At 36.5% G+C, this 18,773-nt stretch overlaps 1 protein-coding gene across 1 annotated transcript in view; it reads left to right on the forward strand.

The window, feature by feature from the left end:
• The window catches only part of LOC122792379 (son of sevenless homolog 1-like), a 401,109-nt gene that overhangs the window by 172,300 nt on the left and 210,036 nt on the right, over positions 1-18,773 (forward strand). The window contains exon 3 of the mRNA XM_044060165.1: positions 3,513-3,677. Coding sequence (XP_043916100.1) covers positions 3,513-3,677 — 165 coding nt within the window. The remainder of the gene's footprint in view (positions 1-3,512; positions 3,678-18,773) is intronic.

Below are 18,773 nucleotides of genomic sequence, written 5' to 3' on the forward strand. Positions count from 1 at the left end.
GTCAGAGCCTGCCAAAGTGGTGTCTGGTTCTGGCATGACCTACCCACATTACGAAGAAGCAGGTAAGGGTGCTCTTTGGGGCAATAAAGTTTCAAAGAGAGTTTGTCCCTCACTACCATGCCAGTAGCCACTGTTTACATTGTTACCTAAAAAAGTTCTCTGGACATCAGCTTCTGAGCAAGACCCTCTGGACTAGCTAGTAGTACATTATAGTTAGCTTGTCATGCATGTAAGTATTTCAAACCGTGGACTAGTGGCTGTACACAGCCAGATATTTTTTTCAAAGGGAGAAAGTATACTTTAGTTATGTGCAGCTGTGAAGAAGAAGTAGGCTTTCCAAAATCCTGAGTCCTCTACCTGCATGGTAATAAATTTAGAGTGATTACAGATCGTAATTCCTTAAAGTTGGTGCATAGAGCCCTTGTCCAAAATGGTAAGCTTCTTGGTGAAATCTGGGAGTGTAAACCTACTATGTGACAACCCAATATGGGATTGGTGTCAGTAATGCAAATGTAGATGATCTGTCAGGACAAGAGACTTGTTAGTATAATTTAAAATGCAGATTTTTAACCTGTGCTTCGCATCTTGAAAGTTTCTCAGGGAGCTCACTTGAGTTCTAAAGTGTGTGTGTGTGTGTGTGGGGGGGGGGGGGGGGCGGGGGGCATAGAAATGGTACTATGCTAAAACAAATGTAACTGTTTTCAGAGGAGAAATGTGATGGCTGACTGAGAACATCCAGACAGCTATATTAGGACAAGGGAAATGCAATTATTGTTTCGTAAAAACTGTAAATAAGGCTGTGGTTATTGCTTCCAGAAAATGTTGTATATGTAAAAATTTGACTTGTAGAGAATATGCATTTGTTTTCAGTTGCAGCAGTGACAATTGGAGCAGAACTGTCAGTGATACTGGCTTCTAAGTTGACATGTGTGCAGTACTTAAAGCATAAGGTCCCCTGAAATGTTACACTAGGTTAGAATAATGCATTGCTAGTTTAGGACTTCCACCAGATGTATGTGACTGTGGAGATTGGGAAACTTTGTATTTAGATTGAATATAAAATGGGGGGGGGGGTACTGCCTTGAACTTCTTAAGATAGAAAGTTGCTATTTTTTTATGTAGACAGTAGAGCTGCTTCCCGAAGTAGAGCTCAATATGGAAACTATTTACCTGACAAATTATATTAAAGTTCAGAGATTAGTTTCACTAACTTTAGCTACTAGAAATGATAGGACCAGATGGGCCATTATAATTCTCTCTCTGGCCATTTGTCTGATTAAACCCCTTTGTTTGGTGGTTGTGTAAGTTAAAGCTGTTCATACATTTATCTTTTATAATGTTCATAGCTTAACTTATTTATTCATACAAATAATTTTATTATTCTGTTTTAAATGCTTGTGACTGGTGGGTTATTTATTACCTTAAGAATGTGTATTGATTATTCCTGAAGCTATTTCCACCATACCAGTATTTAATGGGTAGTCTAAGGGTAGACCGTAACTGTGTTGTATACCAGAATGGCCTGTCCAAGCTTGTGAGTAAGGAAGACCATCAAGCAGCCCAGACACACACAGCCCAATGCTGGTGGGAGACTAGCAGTCCATCATCATTACTGTAAATACATTGAAAGGGTGTTAGTACTGGAGTGATATTAACCTGACTTGGAAGGTATTGTGTTTGTGTGCAAAGTAATCTTTAATGGTACTGTCATTGTTCAAACTAGTCTTAGTTAAGTTTCGGTTACTGTTGGTAAGATTGTACTGGAAGACACTGAACTCATTAGGTTAATGAAATCCTTGGGAGATGGTTACTATAACTCCAATGCAGTTAATGCTGTGTAAAGCTTATTTGGTGTTTGTTACCCAAGTCAGCAGTCCCCATTTATTGCATGCTATTGAGGCTGTTTCACCCCTTACGTATTATTTGGTGTCAGCAGTGTAGACTGTAGCTCCTGACCGTCACATATTAATTGGAGGCAGTGAGTGGGATCACATGCCTGTTTTTCACAGGGCTTTTCTTTTCACCATTTGAGTGCAACAGATACCAATACAAGTGCTGTGCATTGGTATCTTTGAGGTCCCATAACTTGTAGAAAAGGGAAAGTTTCTCTCTTTTTTTTAAATTTTGTATTTTACTGAGTTTGTGCAGCTTCAGAGAATAGGATACATAAAGATGAGAGTGTAGGGGTTGGTTCCCTTGCACTGGAAGAGCAGCAGGGATAGTTCCCTCTACTAAATCAATTATTTCATAAGTTTGTGTGAATCCTTTTGGCTTGTGATATTGTTGGTTATCAGTATATTGACATTAAAATATTCATTTGCAGTATTTGTCTCAACTATGGCAGATGCTGTATTTTCCTATATATCTGAAAGGAATGCTTGGGAAGAGTTTAGAACATGTAGAGAAAGGCATCACCAGTAGAAAATTAGTGTTGATTTTATTTATTTTTTTGTGTGTGCAAGCATTAGTAAGGTCGGATACAAAATAGTTTGCATAATTTTTGAGAAGTCATCTCTACAAAGGAATTGACAAAAGTCTCTGCAAAGAAAATAAACCAAAATGTTGCAGGATCTGCATTGGAAGAGATTATAAATCTTTAACATATATATATTCCATGGAAGAACGAGAAGAGAGGACATGATAGAAATGTTTAAGTACCCCATGGGAATTGTCATAATTCAAGAGCGCACCACCTTTTAGATGACCCAAAAACCCAAAGGGGAAACTTTTAAACTGTGAGGTGGAGCCTCACATTTGATTATGAAGGCTTTTGTCCTCCCAGAGGTAGTTGTAGATGCATAAAATAACCTTTCTGTCAAAGTTATGGCATCAGAAATGGTGATGGCAACATTTCTAAAGGAGTAGGATGAAGCAAGTATTGCTTACGGCTAAGTTATACTTTATTCTACATGTATGGTAATGTTCAGATTTGTCCTTGTGAAGGATGTGATGAAGCAAGCATTACTGGCACTTTGTAAATGTAGCTAAGAATGTGCAGTGATCTCAGTTTCAGCACACAAGTAAATTTGTTACCATGTTACAGCACTGTAGTGTAGATTAATTTGGTAAATTATGTTTGTTTGAAAAAAGAAATACTGACCAAAATAGAAGCTTATGATCGAAAGTCATATGCACTTTTGTTTGGGGTGTGGGGGAGACTCTCATACCCTCCCTACTTGATTTAATGAGTTTCAAGGATCTGGTATTTCAGTAGGGAAGGGGAAGACACCTTTAAGGTTTTTCTTCATTAGTGTTGCTTTTACAGTCACTAGCATAATTTTGACAGTATCCCACATTCACCTTCAGGTCATGGCCATGTGTAGAAGTTGTTTCATAAACTGTATGGCAGTGTATCTGCTTTGATATTAGTTTTTAGTATTAACCCCTTTTTAGCAGTAAAGGTTTTCAATCTCAGTATGCAGAATGCAAATATTTGTATTTTATTATATGTGCAAAACAGGCCTTGGATATCTGTTTTTCTAATAACATTTTTTTCTTCCTTTTCCTCGCAGGAGGTCCTCGGTTATAAAATTGACCACCAAGTCTCTGTTTACATAGTAGCAGTATTAGAATACATTTCAGCCGATATACTAAAGCTTGCTGGGAATTATGTTCAAAATATACGCCATTTTGAAATCACACAACAAGATATTAAAGTGGCAATGTGTGCAGATAAGGTAAGTCTGGACATAGATTGTTTTTTTTCCCCAATGTGAGTGAGCAGTTATGCCAACAGAACCTTGCCACCTCTCTTTTTAGTTTTGTGGTGTGTACACAGATGACTTAATTCAGTGAAGTTCTACTGTTTAAAATTTGCAGAGATTTGTTTGTTTGGGAGCAGTATGTGGAATATACTTATGGGTGGTAAACACGATGAGGGTGCTGAAGTATACTTAACTTTTTCTTTTATATCCAATGTTATAATTTGCATGTTGTCATAAATAGGTACTGAGAAACTGGGTGTTAAAAGCCCCAGGGAGTGTTTATTGTTCTCAGGTGTTGCATTTGGTCTTAACATTCAGTACTTGAATTTAGAGGTGGTGATTATGCATTTGAATCAGTTTTGTTTGGTTGGAGGTGCTGTTCATTTTGGTTCTCCCTGTATTTGTAGAGTGTTTCACACCTGTATGATTTTCTTCTGTTTTTTAATTTGCCCAAATCTTTTGGGTTTCTAATACCATGATGGGAATGGACCCCATTCCTAAGTCAAAATACAATTAAATGTCATGAAATTAGTATTGTTTCACTCTTTGATGTCAGTTAAAAGTGCTCTTCGCAGCACCCGGTAATGACTCCTCCTGCAATTCGTACAGAGTTACATATATTGGTAGCATATCTAAATATGTTTGTAGACTTTTTTTTTTTAATATAAGACCCATTGCTCCTACTACTATTGGAACTCTATGGGTATCTTTCTTCCACATGGTTCTCATTTCTGCTTGCAAATCCTGATATTTTATGACTTTGTCTTTCTCTGTATGCAGAACACTGCAGTCAATGGATGTGGCGATTTCAATGATCAATGCTACTTTTGTCTTCTTTTCTTGGACCACTATATCCAGTTTTCCAGCATCTGTCTTTTGAACTGTTGGCAGTGGATGATCCCTTGTGATGTAGACCACATAATTTTCTATGATGCTTTGTGGCTCATGTTTCCACTGTTTTTCAGCCACTTCAGTACCATAATGTTTGCACATTTCCCAGTGCAACAGTCTTGGCACATTATTATGCCTTTCAGTATACAGTCCTTTTGCATTAGTATGTCACAACCAGCAATGAGGGTGTGCAACTGTTTCCAATTCTGTTTTACAAAACCTACATTTGTCTCTTTCTCGCACATGTTCAATGGACTTTGTAAACCAATGTGTACATAGCCCACTATCTTGCACCGCCAGTATTAACTTTTCATCTCTTGGTATCAAGTTTGCCTGTCTTTAACCATTCCTGCGTTCGTTCCTCCAGATGTTTTCTATACTTGCAACTATATTTGTGCGTTTTCCACATTTCTTGCCTTCTCCATCTGGTCCTTCACCTTATATTCTTTCTTTTATTTGGCATATTCAGTTGCTGCCGAGTTTTATCCACTTGTGATTTGATTTCCATTCCTGCTTTACGCTGATAAGCTTCTGCTAGCCTAAGCAGGGAAGTCATCTTAGATTTATTCTTCTCATGTTTCAGAACTTTCACTACATTTGGGTCTTGTGAGGTCATCAGATATGTGTGGAGTCCCATGATTGCAGATCTGTACATGTAATCATTTTCAAGGATGCCCATCCCTCCTTCGGAATGGGGAATATATAATCTTGGCATGCACTCATTTTTTTTCTAAGTCATTTGGTGAGCATGAAGCATCCTTCTTATTTTCCTATCTAAACTATCCATCCAACATGTTTTGGGGCCAGTCAGTCACTCCAAAACTGTAAGTTAGGACAGGAAGAGCAAATTGGTTTATAGCTTGGATTTTGTTCCTAGATATCAACTCTGTTTTCAGGATTAATTTAAATCTTCGAAAGTACTATTTGCTAAGTTTTATTTGCATTTGTTCATGTTTTATTGTTGAGCCTTCATCAACTCCCAAATATTTATACACTGCCTCTTGCTCAAGTTCTTTTATATCAGATTCTTGTCCCAAACTGATGTTTTCCTGGTGCTGCAGTTTTCCTGCTTTAAAGGTTGCTTTTGTACATTTATCAAGACCAAATGACATTCTTATATCATCTGAAAAAGTTTTGACAACTTGCAGGTGTGTACATTAAGTTCCTCATCTGATGAGCTATACAGTTTCAAATCATCGACAAAGAAAATATGAGAAGTCTTTATACTTTGTTGTTTTCAAGGAGCCAAATTGTAGTCATGGCCTAAGCTGTTAAGTAGACAGCTTAATGGGTTAAGGGTGAGGCAGAATAGCAGCGGTGACAGTCACCCTGGAATATCCCCCTTTGAATTTTTATCCCTGGGATAATAATTTGTCCTTTATCATGGCTTAATTGCAAAGTGGTCTGCCACTGTTTCATGGTCACTGCAATGTAGTTGATTTGTGTAGGGTGTATCTTATACATTTTTAAGCACTCTTTTATCCATGAATGTGGGATACTATCAAATGCTTTTTTGTAGTCAGTCCATGCCATACTTAGATTCTTCCCCTTTTTATAGTTTTCCACTATGACTTTTTATTTAGCAGCAAGTGATCCTTTCATCCATATGACTTTCTTTTATTGCCCTTTTGTTCTATTGCCATAATTGATATTTCTTCTAAGTGACTATAGACTCTGCATCAATTCCAGTGTATAGTTTATACGTCGTCGGAAGGCAAGTTACTGGCCTATAATTTTTAGGGTAGCTTGCAGGTTCACTCTTAAGTAGGAGCATTGTTTTTCCTTTTAGCCAGGTTGGTATCTGTTTGGGGTGAACATATAAATGGTTCTTACTCATGGCTAAATATTCATGCATAGATGTTAATACTTTTAACCAGAAGTTTGGTACTGCATCTGGGCCTGGGGTTTTCCAATTTGGGTCTTTTTTTTTTTTTTTTAAACTTTATTTCAATCTGTGTGCCTGTTACTTCATTCCATTTCATATCCTGTACATTTGAATTTCTTATTCTTTCATTTTCTTTTATCTATTTAGTTTCTTTATGTGCCACAGGATCTTCATAAGTACTTCGCCAAAATATATCTATTTCTTCTTTTTTGGTGGTGGTTCAGTTCCTTTCACCTTGTTTCCCAATTCTCTATAAAACTTTTTTGGGTCATCAATAAATTGCTTATTTTGTACTTTTCCTTTATATTTATTTGCGTATCTTCTAAGTTTTTTCTGCCTGTGCTGAGATTTTTAGTTTGTTTGCAATAGTCATGATCGATCCTGATCTGTTCTAATACTGCATATTGCTTTTATCACATCTGTCTTTCTACGTATGTTTGTTGATATGTTCCCTCTTCTGCATTCTTCTAACAGTGGCACTTCTTGTCTTAGTTGCTTTGTAGTGTTCTCTATTCGATACTTCCATGATAGTATTCAATTTCTCCCCTTTCTCTCCCTCACTACTGTGTTCTTGTGGTAGAACTTTATCCATTATTAATTTAGCTGCACAGTAATATATCCTGTTTACTTCTGTTATATCGCATGGATCTCTATGGACTGCACTAATTATTGTGTTCATTTGTTTTATCAAACTTCTGACTTTTTGGGTTTTATTGACCTTCTGCAATCTACCTCATTCATTGATCTTAATATGTCTGTCTATCTCTATTAAGTCCAGCAACTCTTCTATTAGCTCGTTTTCCTCTAAACTAAGGGCACATTTTTTCCCATTTCCTGTGGGCATCCTATTGCATCTGCTTGTGGCACATTCTCTTCAGTTTCCTTCTTCGCCATCAATTGCTCTGTCTGGGTTAGGAGGGTGGCCTAATGGCTAAGGTGTTTGCCTTACAAACACAATGTGCAGGGTTTGAGTCTCACAAGGGATAATTGGTTAGGCTTAAAATGGCTTACAAGGGCAGTTAGCCTAGTACTAATCTATGAACCTGTGAGAACTCACTGGTCTGTCACTTCTCAACATTGTGTGTCAGAGTTTCTGCAGTTTCCTGTTCCTTCCCTTGCCGTCCAGCTTCAAGTGAATGTTTATACTAGTTTACCCTGGAAGGCTCCAAAATATCTTCATATGGCACCTGACTAATTGCTTCGCATTCTACTGGTTTCCCCTTAATTTGGAGTTCCATTACTCTATCCTTTTGTGGTACTTTCTGAATTAGATTTTCTGCACTGAATCCTTCACTTTGGAGGTACCCATTAATCTGAGTTTCTATTTCTTTAAATTCTCCATTACTAATCTACTTTTCCTCTGTCTTCTTATTTTTTGTATTGTAAAGTTTTCCATGTCCGGATTCCTTTGCCTGTATTTCTCTTCAAATATCTTTGGTGCTGTTCTTTTTGTGTTTAGTTTTGCTTCTGTTTTGTATAGATATTACACTGTATTAATTTTCTTTCTTTCCCTAGTCCGTATTTCTTCTTCAGACATCTTCAGATCTTCCTGTTTCTCCTTACTTTGGGGACTCGTTCCATAATGCTGTGATATAACCTTTGTTAGACCTTCTTCATCAAATTCTTCACTTCGCAGGCACTCCATGACTTCAACTTTTATTTTTTTTTTACTTTTGCTTTACTAATCTGCTTTTCTACATTCCCTCTTTGTGATATTTTTTTTATTGTGAAATTTTCCATGTCTGGATTCCTTTGCCTGTTTTTCTTTATTTATGTTGATTAGTCTGGCTTTCACCTTTGCATAAATATTGCACCATATCAAATCTCTGTCTTTTTCCCATGTCTATATTTCTTTTTTATACTTTTCAATAATCTCTAGGTTTTGTTTTATATTTTCGCACTTCCTCAGATGCTTTTTTCGAAACAGATCAAAGTTTCTTGGTCTGTATACTGTTATTCAAAAATATATTCTATTAATGACTTCAGATTTTTATTTGAAGCTTCTGCCAGTTTTTCTTTCCTCTAATTTCTCTCTTACTCTTTTTGTGCATCTTATGTCTGGAAATTCTGGGCTTTTTGCATAATAGTAGTCCACTCTGCCATCTTTATGGCCCTTCTTTGGCCTATCAATTTTTGTGATTTTTGTGGACTGCTACTTCCATCTACAACAGGGGGGCCATCCTCCCCCCTGGGCCTGGCCCCATTGTAGGAATGTTTCTGTATTTTGAGGAATCTACAATGTCATGTTTTCCAGTCCTGGCACCAGTGCGCCTACCAGGATTGGGCACTTTTTTATCATGGGTCTTGTGCACCCAACTATCTTTTTTTTAATTTTTGACGTACTTCTGTCCATGATGTATGTTATACAAATATACAGTCTATATATCAATGTCACCTTAGTGAGATTTTGTAAAAAAACAGGGTACAACTCATGAAGGTGCTCACCAAGACTTGAGGATGAATTCAGTTTCATAGGATGACACTAGGCTGTTGACCCGGAGGCCCTTGTAAACCTAGCCAAGAATTTTGCCCATGTTCCCTCAAAGTCAGCACCTGTTCCCATGTCCAGCAGAGGCACAGGTGGGATCCCAAGGGTGTATTTACTGTTTCCCATCCAGTCATCCAGGTTCCTCTTAAAGAGGGCTCGAGAGGTATTCTGCTTGAGGTGGAGAGGGAGTTTATTCCACAGATGGGGGAGTCTTTGGGACACAAATCTATCCTGCCAATAAGTTCTCTTAATGTCGCAGACCAAGTTAAGGCCTTGCATATGGGTTGCGTGAGTGGAGTTTGTCTTGCGCATATGCAGCAACTCCATCAAGGCTGGGTCTGAGATGGCCTTGTATGCCAGACACAGGTCACCTCTGAACAGTCTGTATGAGACTGAGTAGAGGGAGAGGACTTTTAGCCTATCTGTATAGGATAGGTGTTTGAGACAGTAAAAGTCTCCTGATTTTAAACACAAGTCCAGTGTAGAGTCAAATCCAGTAAAATCTCACAGCTGCAGGCAATAAAAGTCTCCAGATTTTAAACACAAATCCAGTGTAGAGTCAAATCCAGTAGAAAATAATGATCCAAAGGCGAAGTAATATCAAATATTTAATAAAAAGTGAGCACTTTTGCAGTACACTTGACCACTTCATCAGACTTTAAAAATGCATACAATACAGCAAGCTGTTTAAATGCTATGGTTAACCAATCACAACTTTCAGCAGCATATATATTCATTAAGAATTAAAAGTGTATACACACACAAAAAACACAATACTAATAAATGTTCTAAACCACAGGGTTAAATTCAAATTATTTTCAGTGTTTAAGTGCACATGCTTTTAAGAAAGGTTTAAGGGAAGCTTTACTATTTAAACCAGGTAGTTTGTCTGCTTTAAAGAACATTGTCCGTCTTTGATCATTTGCTTCTGTAATGTTCTTTGTCCCCTCCTCTCATGTTCTCATGTATAACTCCCAGAATAAAGAATTTAAAGACATGTTCATTACCTTTTTCCATGACATGTGCTAATGCACTTTCTGACTTCTTGTTTTTAATATCCCTTAAGTGTTCCAATATTCTTTCTTTAAGGCTACAGTTCGTCTTACCTATATAAAACACATAGCATACAGTACAGAAACTAAACTAAACAATGTTTCTCGTTGTGCAGTCTGCATAAAAATTAAATTCTATCCTTACATCTAGTTGGTGTGTAAAGTGACTGCCACTAAAAATGTGTTTACATGCTAGGCAATTTCTACAGGAATATGTGCTTACCCTGTCAGAATATATAGATCTCTTATCACCGTTGGCCTTATAACACAAATGTCTCTTCAGTGATTTATTAATAAAAGAAAAACTTGGTTGGGTTGTTAATTCATCCTTCAGTTCATCTCTAGTACCCAAAATATTCCAATTTCTTTTTATTATAGTGCAGAAAGTGCCTGTCATTGGAATATGGTAATGTTACTCTGAGAGAGTTAATAGTAGAATTATCTATTTCTAACCTCTCATTTTCTTGTGTTTCTTCATATTCACCATAATATGATTTACATCTAGTAGCCGTATGATCCCATGCATTACTTATGCAATTATCTATGTCTATTTCTTTATAACCTCTATCGAGGAATTCCTGTTTCAGGTCAAGCAGAGCTAGTTTAAGTTGTGAATCATCATTGTACAGGCGCATGACTCTATATACTTGTCCCTTAAGTACATTGCGCTTTACGTGGTTAAGATGCATGCTCTTATTATGTAACAAGTTGTTTTTTCTCATGGGTTTTCTGTACAGGCTAGTTCTAATTCCTTGTAGTGCATCTTTATTCACCTTAACATCTAAGAAAACTATCTCTTGATTTGAATATTTGTAAGTGAATTTCAGAAAATTGGTGGTTTGTAAATGTATAATAAATTCCTTTAATGTCTCTTCTGTATTATTCCATAGTATAAAAATATCATCCACGAAATGAACGTACCATTTTATGGAATATTTATAGTTGTCGTTTTGGAGAATTTCATTAGTTTCCCAATGTGCCAGGACCAGGTTGGCGTAGCTGTTGATACAAAGTATGCCCATAGCTACGCCAACCTTTTGTAGATAGATTTCACTATCAAAGTTAAAAAAATTATTCTCCAAACTAATTTCTAATAATGCACATAATTGCCTAACTTTTAGAGTTCATACCTTTTTGAGGCAGAAATGTTCTTATATTATCTATGCCCCAAGTATTAGGTATCACTGTAAAGAGTGATTCGATGTCTAAGGTCACAAACATGTATTCACCTTGTATATTTGACATTTTAGAATACAAATTTTGCATGAACATCTTTGTGTCTCTAAGCACAGTATTACAACAGTCAAGAAAAGGGTGCAGTTTTTTTTCTACAAATATAGAGAGAGGCTCCGTAGCCCAGCCTCTACTAGAAACTATTGGTCCCATTGGTGGTATGGTAGAATGTTTATGTATTTTAGGTAGACCATACATGTTTGCTACCAATGGATGTTCAACAGTAAAATATTTAAACAAGTGTTCTGATATCATACCTGTAATTAATAAATCAAACACCAAAAATGACATTTTATCAATAATTCCTTTCACAGCGCTTCTAGAAATAGAAATATATGTGTTCTCATTTTAAAGACTACGCATTTGTTGTAAATATACATCTCTATCTAATATTACAACTCACCCACCTTTGTCAGCGGGTCTAATTTTTATGCATGACATTTCCTTTAATTAATGCAGGGCCTGGTATTCCATTTGAGACGTGTTAAAATAGTTGGTTTTAGTACCTTTACAGAATACTTTCCTAATCTCATTTTCACATACTTCTAGGAAAGTGGTGGGGGGATGTACGTGCCTGGTTTCTTAATAACTTCATAACAGTTATTATTGCCTTTAAACATAGTATGCAGGGTAAGCTTTCTACCAAACCATTTCAATTCTCTCAATATGTCAACCATGTTTGCTTTCTGAGAAGTTATAAAGTTTAAACCTTTAGCCAGTCACAACATGTGTGCCTCAGACAGTAAAACAGAAGAAATATTTATTACTGAACCTGTGTCATTTCCAGCTCTTCCCTTTACATATTGGGTCGTTCAAACTGTTCAGGCGCTGAATTCTGCCCTTCCTTATACGGCTCCTTGATCGTTCCCTTATAGGTAATGGATTTTTCAATAAAAAACTGTTCTCTTGTGTTTTGGGTCTAACAGCTCTATCATTCACTGTTACAATGACTTCCTTATCAGCAACTTGCTCATTATCTACTATAATCATGTCCGTATCCTGCTGGCTTTGCCTCTGTATCTCAGCATGCTCTCCTGCATTCTCCTGCTCATTTATCACTTCTAGTGTGGCGTTCAAAGGCGGAACTGCTAGTTCTGATGTTGCAGCTGAAGGGTCAGCTGTTTGCCTCATCATTGATTTAACAGAATCAATGTTGACAGTATGAGTATCTCTCTGTTCCCTCGGCCATGAGAAAACGGCACCTTTTTGAAAATCAACCAGGTCCCTATGTAATTTACGGACCTTAGTTGCTTGAAGCCGTTTTTCATACATAGTAATACTGTCATGTAATGAGTCCATTTTATCACAGATAATGGCTGCTGGGAAGTATTCATAAATTTCATTTTGCAGTAGCAGTATTTCATTTAATAACTCTTTCTCTATAGGTTTAAAAAAAAGTAAATTAACAAATGCATATATTGGGCACTTAAATTCAAGTTCAGAATCTGCATTGCCTCAATAGTTCCTGGAATGCCTGGCCATAGCTAGGCATAGTGAGAACTCGGAGTCCTCTTGGAACTGTTTGGTGTTTCAAAGAGGGTTCAAAATTAAAGTGTTGCCACTGCATACGCTTAAATTTATGCATTTTGTCTTCCAGCATTCTGTATTTATCTTGAAATATCAGATATAAATTCTTATCTTCTGGCTCAGGCATCGCTTCTTGCATGATATTACTGTGTAAGAGAGAGGATTAATCATGACCTCAAGAATGTAGAACTCAAGCTCCATTCATTAATTGATTTATAGCTTGGATCTTGTTCCTAGATGTCAATGCTGTTTTCAGGATTAATTTAATTCTTCTAAAGTACTCCTTACTAAGCCTTATTCGCATTTGTTCATGTTTTCTTTTATTGCCCTTTTGTTCTACTGCCATAATTGAGTTTTCTTCTAAATGACTATAAACTCTGTCAGCGTTAATTCCCATGTATAGTTTGTATGTTTTCGGAAGACAAGTTATTGGTCTATAATTTTTAGGGTAGCTTGCAGGTTCACTCTCGAGTAAGACCATTGTTTTTCCTGTTGTTAACCAGTGTGGTGTGTATTTGGGGTGCATATATAAATAGTTCTTACTCATGGCTAAATCATCATGCAAAGAAGTTAATACTTTAAGCCAAAGGTCAGTTTCTGCATCTGGGACTGTGGTTTTCCAGTTAGAGGCTTTTCTCAACTTTATTTCAATCTCTCTAGTTGTCATTTCATATCTTGTACCTTTAAACTTCTTATTCTCTCTTTTACTTCTTCTATCTATTTAGCATCTTTATGTTCCACAGGATCTTCATAGATACTTCTCCAAAATGTATCTACTTCCTCTTTTTTTGGCGGTCTATCTATTCCTTTTACCTTATTTCCCAGTTCTCTATAAAACTTTTTTGGGTCGTCAATAATTTGTTTATTTTGTGTTTCCCTTATGTTTATCTTCGTATCTTCTGAGTCTTTCCACCTGTTTTGTAATTTTTAGTTTATAAAAAGTGGACTTAGTTGACACAAAACACACTGTTTTATTCACAGTACAGGTACAGGTAAGCACTTTCGTTGGTTAGAATAATATAACTTCTTCAGACCAAGAAATAAAACACACCTTAGCCTTATGTATTGTCCTTTACTGCTAAACTGACAAACTAGATCTGTTAATTACTGTTAATTAACTAATCGTACCCTTTGCCTTAAAGTTGATACAACCATTTAAATATTTTTCATAAAATGTAATACTATACATAAATAAAACCAGTATCATAGGTGCAAAAAATAATATATAAAATACATATAAGAAACGCATTTAAACATTTAAAAACTAGAACATTATGCTGAAACCCCATATTACCCAACTACTGTTCCTGTAGTACTCAAAAGCGTACAAAGGAAAATGTGTACCAGTATTGGAAATAATTTAACCCTATATCCTCCTACCTCTAAATTTTTGCTAAAAATCACAGATCTTATCTGAATAATCTAACATGTCAGTTAATAAGCCACGAAATACATTTTATAAGAAAATATATGCATATATAAACAAATAAATGCATTTGATCAAACCTTATCTAACTTGTGCCTTTAGTTTCAGCAGGCATTTGATCAATAAAAAATCATTGAGATCTGGCAATACATATGCTGATGTGCGAACTAACCAAATTAGTTCGCATTTTTCTAGTCTCAATTCCCACGGTCCTCTTCTCCTATCTCATTCAACTTGCAACACACTAAACTTAAACTGGTGCAAAGGGTGTTCTAATACATGACTAGCTAGTGCATTAGTAGTAATGCTCTTATTAATACAGTAAACATGCTCATAGATTCTTTGCTTAATTTTCCTCTCCGTTTTTCCGATGTACGCTTCACATTGTTCACATAAAGCGCAATATACCACACCTTGGGAATCACAATTAAATTTACCATGTATAGAATAATATTTATTTCTGATATAGACTTTGTGTACTGTTTTAATATATTTACACTGGGGGCGTCTACTACATTTCGTCATCCCAATGCCTCGTTTATTCAATTCCCTCTTTTTCTCAACTAGACATTTGAGATTTGCACCTCTTTTATATGTTATTAGGGGTACCTGCCCTCATTTTTTATTGAGACTATTCTCGTTGATAAACGTCCAATTTTTAGTTAGTGTCTAACACTGCAGTTGTCTTCCTTGCCTCTGTTGACTGTTGCAGTTGTATTGTATTGGCTGATTCTTTGTTCTTGATTAATTTTTGGTACACATTTCCAAGGATGATGACATCTCCAGAGAAGATCACCAGCAAGTGTGCTATTTTGATAGTTATTAAATCTTTACATAACATGGGTGCACATACATTAATAGAAAATAAAACAAACCATAGTGGCATCTTCCACTTTTTTCATGCAGTGTACATAAAAGTGTAATTTTAACAATTTTATTTACTTCAGCATTGTATAAATTGCTGGATTCCTGCCTTCCCTGAAATCACACCCCTCTTCCTAAACATAATTCTTTAAGTATTGTTCCTACAAATTACATTTATTTCTATTTAATTTGCTCCTTCCCTTTTCTAAAGATCTCACCTCTCCTGTGCCTTTATCTCCTTAATTTTCTTTACTTCAATTACCGTTGGTTTAGATTTTGATTTCTGTTTTCTAGTAATTGCTTTTTTTGTAGTCAGTAAAATCAAACTGAGTAAGGCCTTTATCTCAGCTCAAAATAGTAATTTCCTTGATTACAATAATTTGTTTCCCCAACATTTCTCACAAAGTACTTCGTAGGGAGTTTATAACATCTGCCAACTCATTATACCCTTCCCCCCAAAAAAAAACATGATCCAGTTGCCTTTTTTCTTTCTCATCACATGTTCAACATTTGTTAGGTGTCTGAGGGCAAAATCTTCCAAAGTCTGCTTGGAGGATAAATGTACCTATGCAGACACTTCCAAGCAAAAATCCTAAACTACTTGGATGTTGTTGCATATTTCAGAGCCATGAAGATGTCCTCCTATTGTTTCTTTATTAATTGCCTTTCCATTTTCTTTTCTCTGTCTTTTCTAACCTTCTCTGATTATTGTAGTTATCTTGCAGTATTTTATATGCTGTACTAATTCATTTTTAATAGCAACTTATGTTCTCATCCAAACTAAACAATGTCAGAGCTAGTCGTTCATTTATCACTCTATCCCTTTTGTTTTGCCTAAACTCTGTTATCAATCCCTGGAGGGGGGATGGTAAACTTGTAACCTGCAGTCTGAACTTCTGCTTGCCCTCATCCCACTCTCTTACCTTTCCTTCTCTAGTTGTTTGCTCCCAGTACCTTGGTATCTTTGCTAATTTCCTTCAGTGAATTCCAGTCCCTTCTTGCTTATTTTCTCTACTTCTGTGTGCAGTCATCCATATTGGTAAAATCTTTCATTCTCCATTCCCATGTTGGCATAGTTCTCTGAATACTTTCTGTTTTATGAATATAATTTATTTGTTTTTTCTCCTTAATGGTCTGCATCTAAAGTCCTTTTCTCTCCATAGTCCTCAACCCCTCTCTCCTTATCTCTTCCTACTATTCTTTCTGCTTGAGTTGTGCACAGTGACCTTAACTGCATATTTCCAAAGTATCCCTTTAAATTGGGTAATCTTTAACCACACTGTTCTATGGAGAGAATCAAGTAGTCCAACTTAACTGTTGCCCTCTTCACTCGCAAGTAAATTCATGTGCGGTAAATCTATCAGTAATAATTGTGTGCCAGACAGGTCACCTTTTAGCAGTCTGTAGGATACTGAGTATAGTGGCAGGACTTTGAGTCTGCCCATGCAGGGCATGTTGTTGAGGCCTTTTATCCTTTTAATAGAGTATCTATGTGGGCTTTCCAGTTGTTACATGTGTCGTGACAGATGTGACAAAGGGGGCATTATATTCAATGATTGGCCTAATGAGGGCTGAATAAAGGGGGACAGTGGCATCCTTAGATCTAGACAAAATCCCTTTGTTTATAAGCTGTGCAATGTAGAAGGACTTTCTTACAAAAATAGACATATGTTGGTCAAATGTTAGGTCACTCTTTACATACATTTCCAAATCCTGAACAGCTAGGTCAGCTCTTAGGGGTATATTGCCATTGTGGTAGTTCCCTGGGGTAGATGACTTCCCAAAGGATGCAGTAATGCATTTTTTGGCATTTAATTTCAGTTCATGATGTTAGCACCAGTTATTTGAGACAAACCTTCCTGCAGGATGGCAAATTCATTTGGGAGATTCAGTGACTGGTCCTAGCTTGCAGTCATCTGCAAACATAGTTAGCCAGAGGTCCTTGGTATTGGTTTTTACTTCAGAAAAATTAGATGCCAAACAGGAGAGGTCCCAGCACACAAACCTGGAGGCTCCACTGTTGACTGGTCTGTTTGCGGATGTAACTTCTCCTATATTATCTATAGTCTATCTTCAGTACAGTTGGCAATCCAGTGGGTGACACAGGAATTTATTCCCAGTTTATTTAACTTTTCTGCTATGCCTGATTGGGGAAATGTGTCAAAAGCTTTGGCCCGGTCGAGGTATTTGCTTTTGTCCACTACTTTGGTAACCTTTACAAAAAATTTCATCAGGTTGAGTAATCGTGACCTGCCCTTGATTAATCCAGACTGAGACAGGTCCAGTGTTTGAAAGTTCCCTATGTCGTGATTACCTTACCAGTTATATCCTTGAATTTGTGAATCTCTTATTTTTGCTGCTAATGGCAAGTAACAGGAAAGAGGACATCCCTGTGTGGTTCCTTTGTTCATCCACAGCTTGCTGGAGAGAAATTCTCCTACTTTAATTTTTTGGCTCAGGCCCCTCGTATATCCTTCTTATTAACCCCTGTATTTTAGTGGGGAAAGCATATGCTAAGATTGCCCTACCCATAAAACCCATCTGACTCTATCAACTATTTTCTCTGCATTGAGACCTACCAACAATGGCAGTATTCTTACACACTCCTTTCTTCTGGATCATCATCATTCTATTAATTTTGCCAAATGTTTGCTACCCATCCACAGAGCCACTTTGTTCAGTATCTGTCTCTTTTGGCATCACCTTTGCTATTTTTTTAGCTAGAATAGGCAGTCAACACTTTATAATCATGGTTTAAAGTTGAAATAAGTCTGTATTAAACTGGATCTAAGTGTCTTTACCATTTTACCATAATAACAGCCACTAAAACTTTCTTTCAGGATGCAGGTACTCCCTCTCTCCTGTAAATACTGTTAAACAAAGTCTTATGGACCACTATCACTTTCTTACCTTCTAACTTCCAAACTTCCCACAGGAATTCTGTCTGTTCCTGGAGACTTTCCTGTTTGTTTTTAACTCACCTCTTCATTTGTTAGCTTTTAATTGCTGAACCACATCTTCCTTTAACCTTGGTATTATTAGGTCGTCCATAATTATATCCATTTGTGCTTTTCAGTTTCCCCATTCCCTCTGCTTTGTTTATTTTTGTAAAATGTCTGAAATCTCTAATACCCATGTAGGATATCTGGTTAGTTTTCTTGTCATAGCCTCCCTAAGTTTGCAGGCACACCTTACTGTTTTTGTTGCTTGTCATTGTGCTAAAACGTTTTGTGCTCTGTAATTATCGAGAAATACTTGCTTATCAGCAACCTTTCTAAACTCATGTCTGTTATCCAAATACCTCTTTATGATCATTTTAATTCTCTGCATTTCTTCCTGTTCTGTGAGATTCCAATTCACCTGTAATATTTTAACCATTGTCATCTTAACTAAATACTCCTGAATACTTCTTCCCCCATGTCTTTTTCTTATTTCTACACATTTTAAAACTTTTTTTGTCCCACTATTTAATAATCCCTTCTGGGTTAAGTTGTTTTCTCAAAGCCATGTTTGGAGCATACACACTATGTCCCATTTCAATTAACAGTTCCTGTTGTGAAACACCAGTCCAGTTGCTTTTTTGTACTTTCAAAAAATTAATACAGTCTGCTCCTTCCAGCTTCTGTTGTACAGCAGAAAATCTCAGGTTGCCCCTACATACTCTGTCCTTTTAATTCTATTATTTTTTTAAATGGTTTACTGT

The sequence above is a fragment of the Protopterus annectens genome, chromosome 1.part2, assembly GCF_019279795.1.
Source record: "Protopterus annectens isolate FY-2018-M chromosome 1.part2, PAN1.0, whole genome shotgun sequence".
In the NCBI taxonomy this organism is placed as follows: Eukaryota; Metazoa; Chordata; order Ceratodontiformes; family Protopteridae; genus Protopterus; species Protopterus annectens.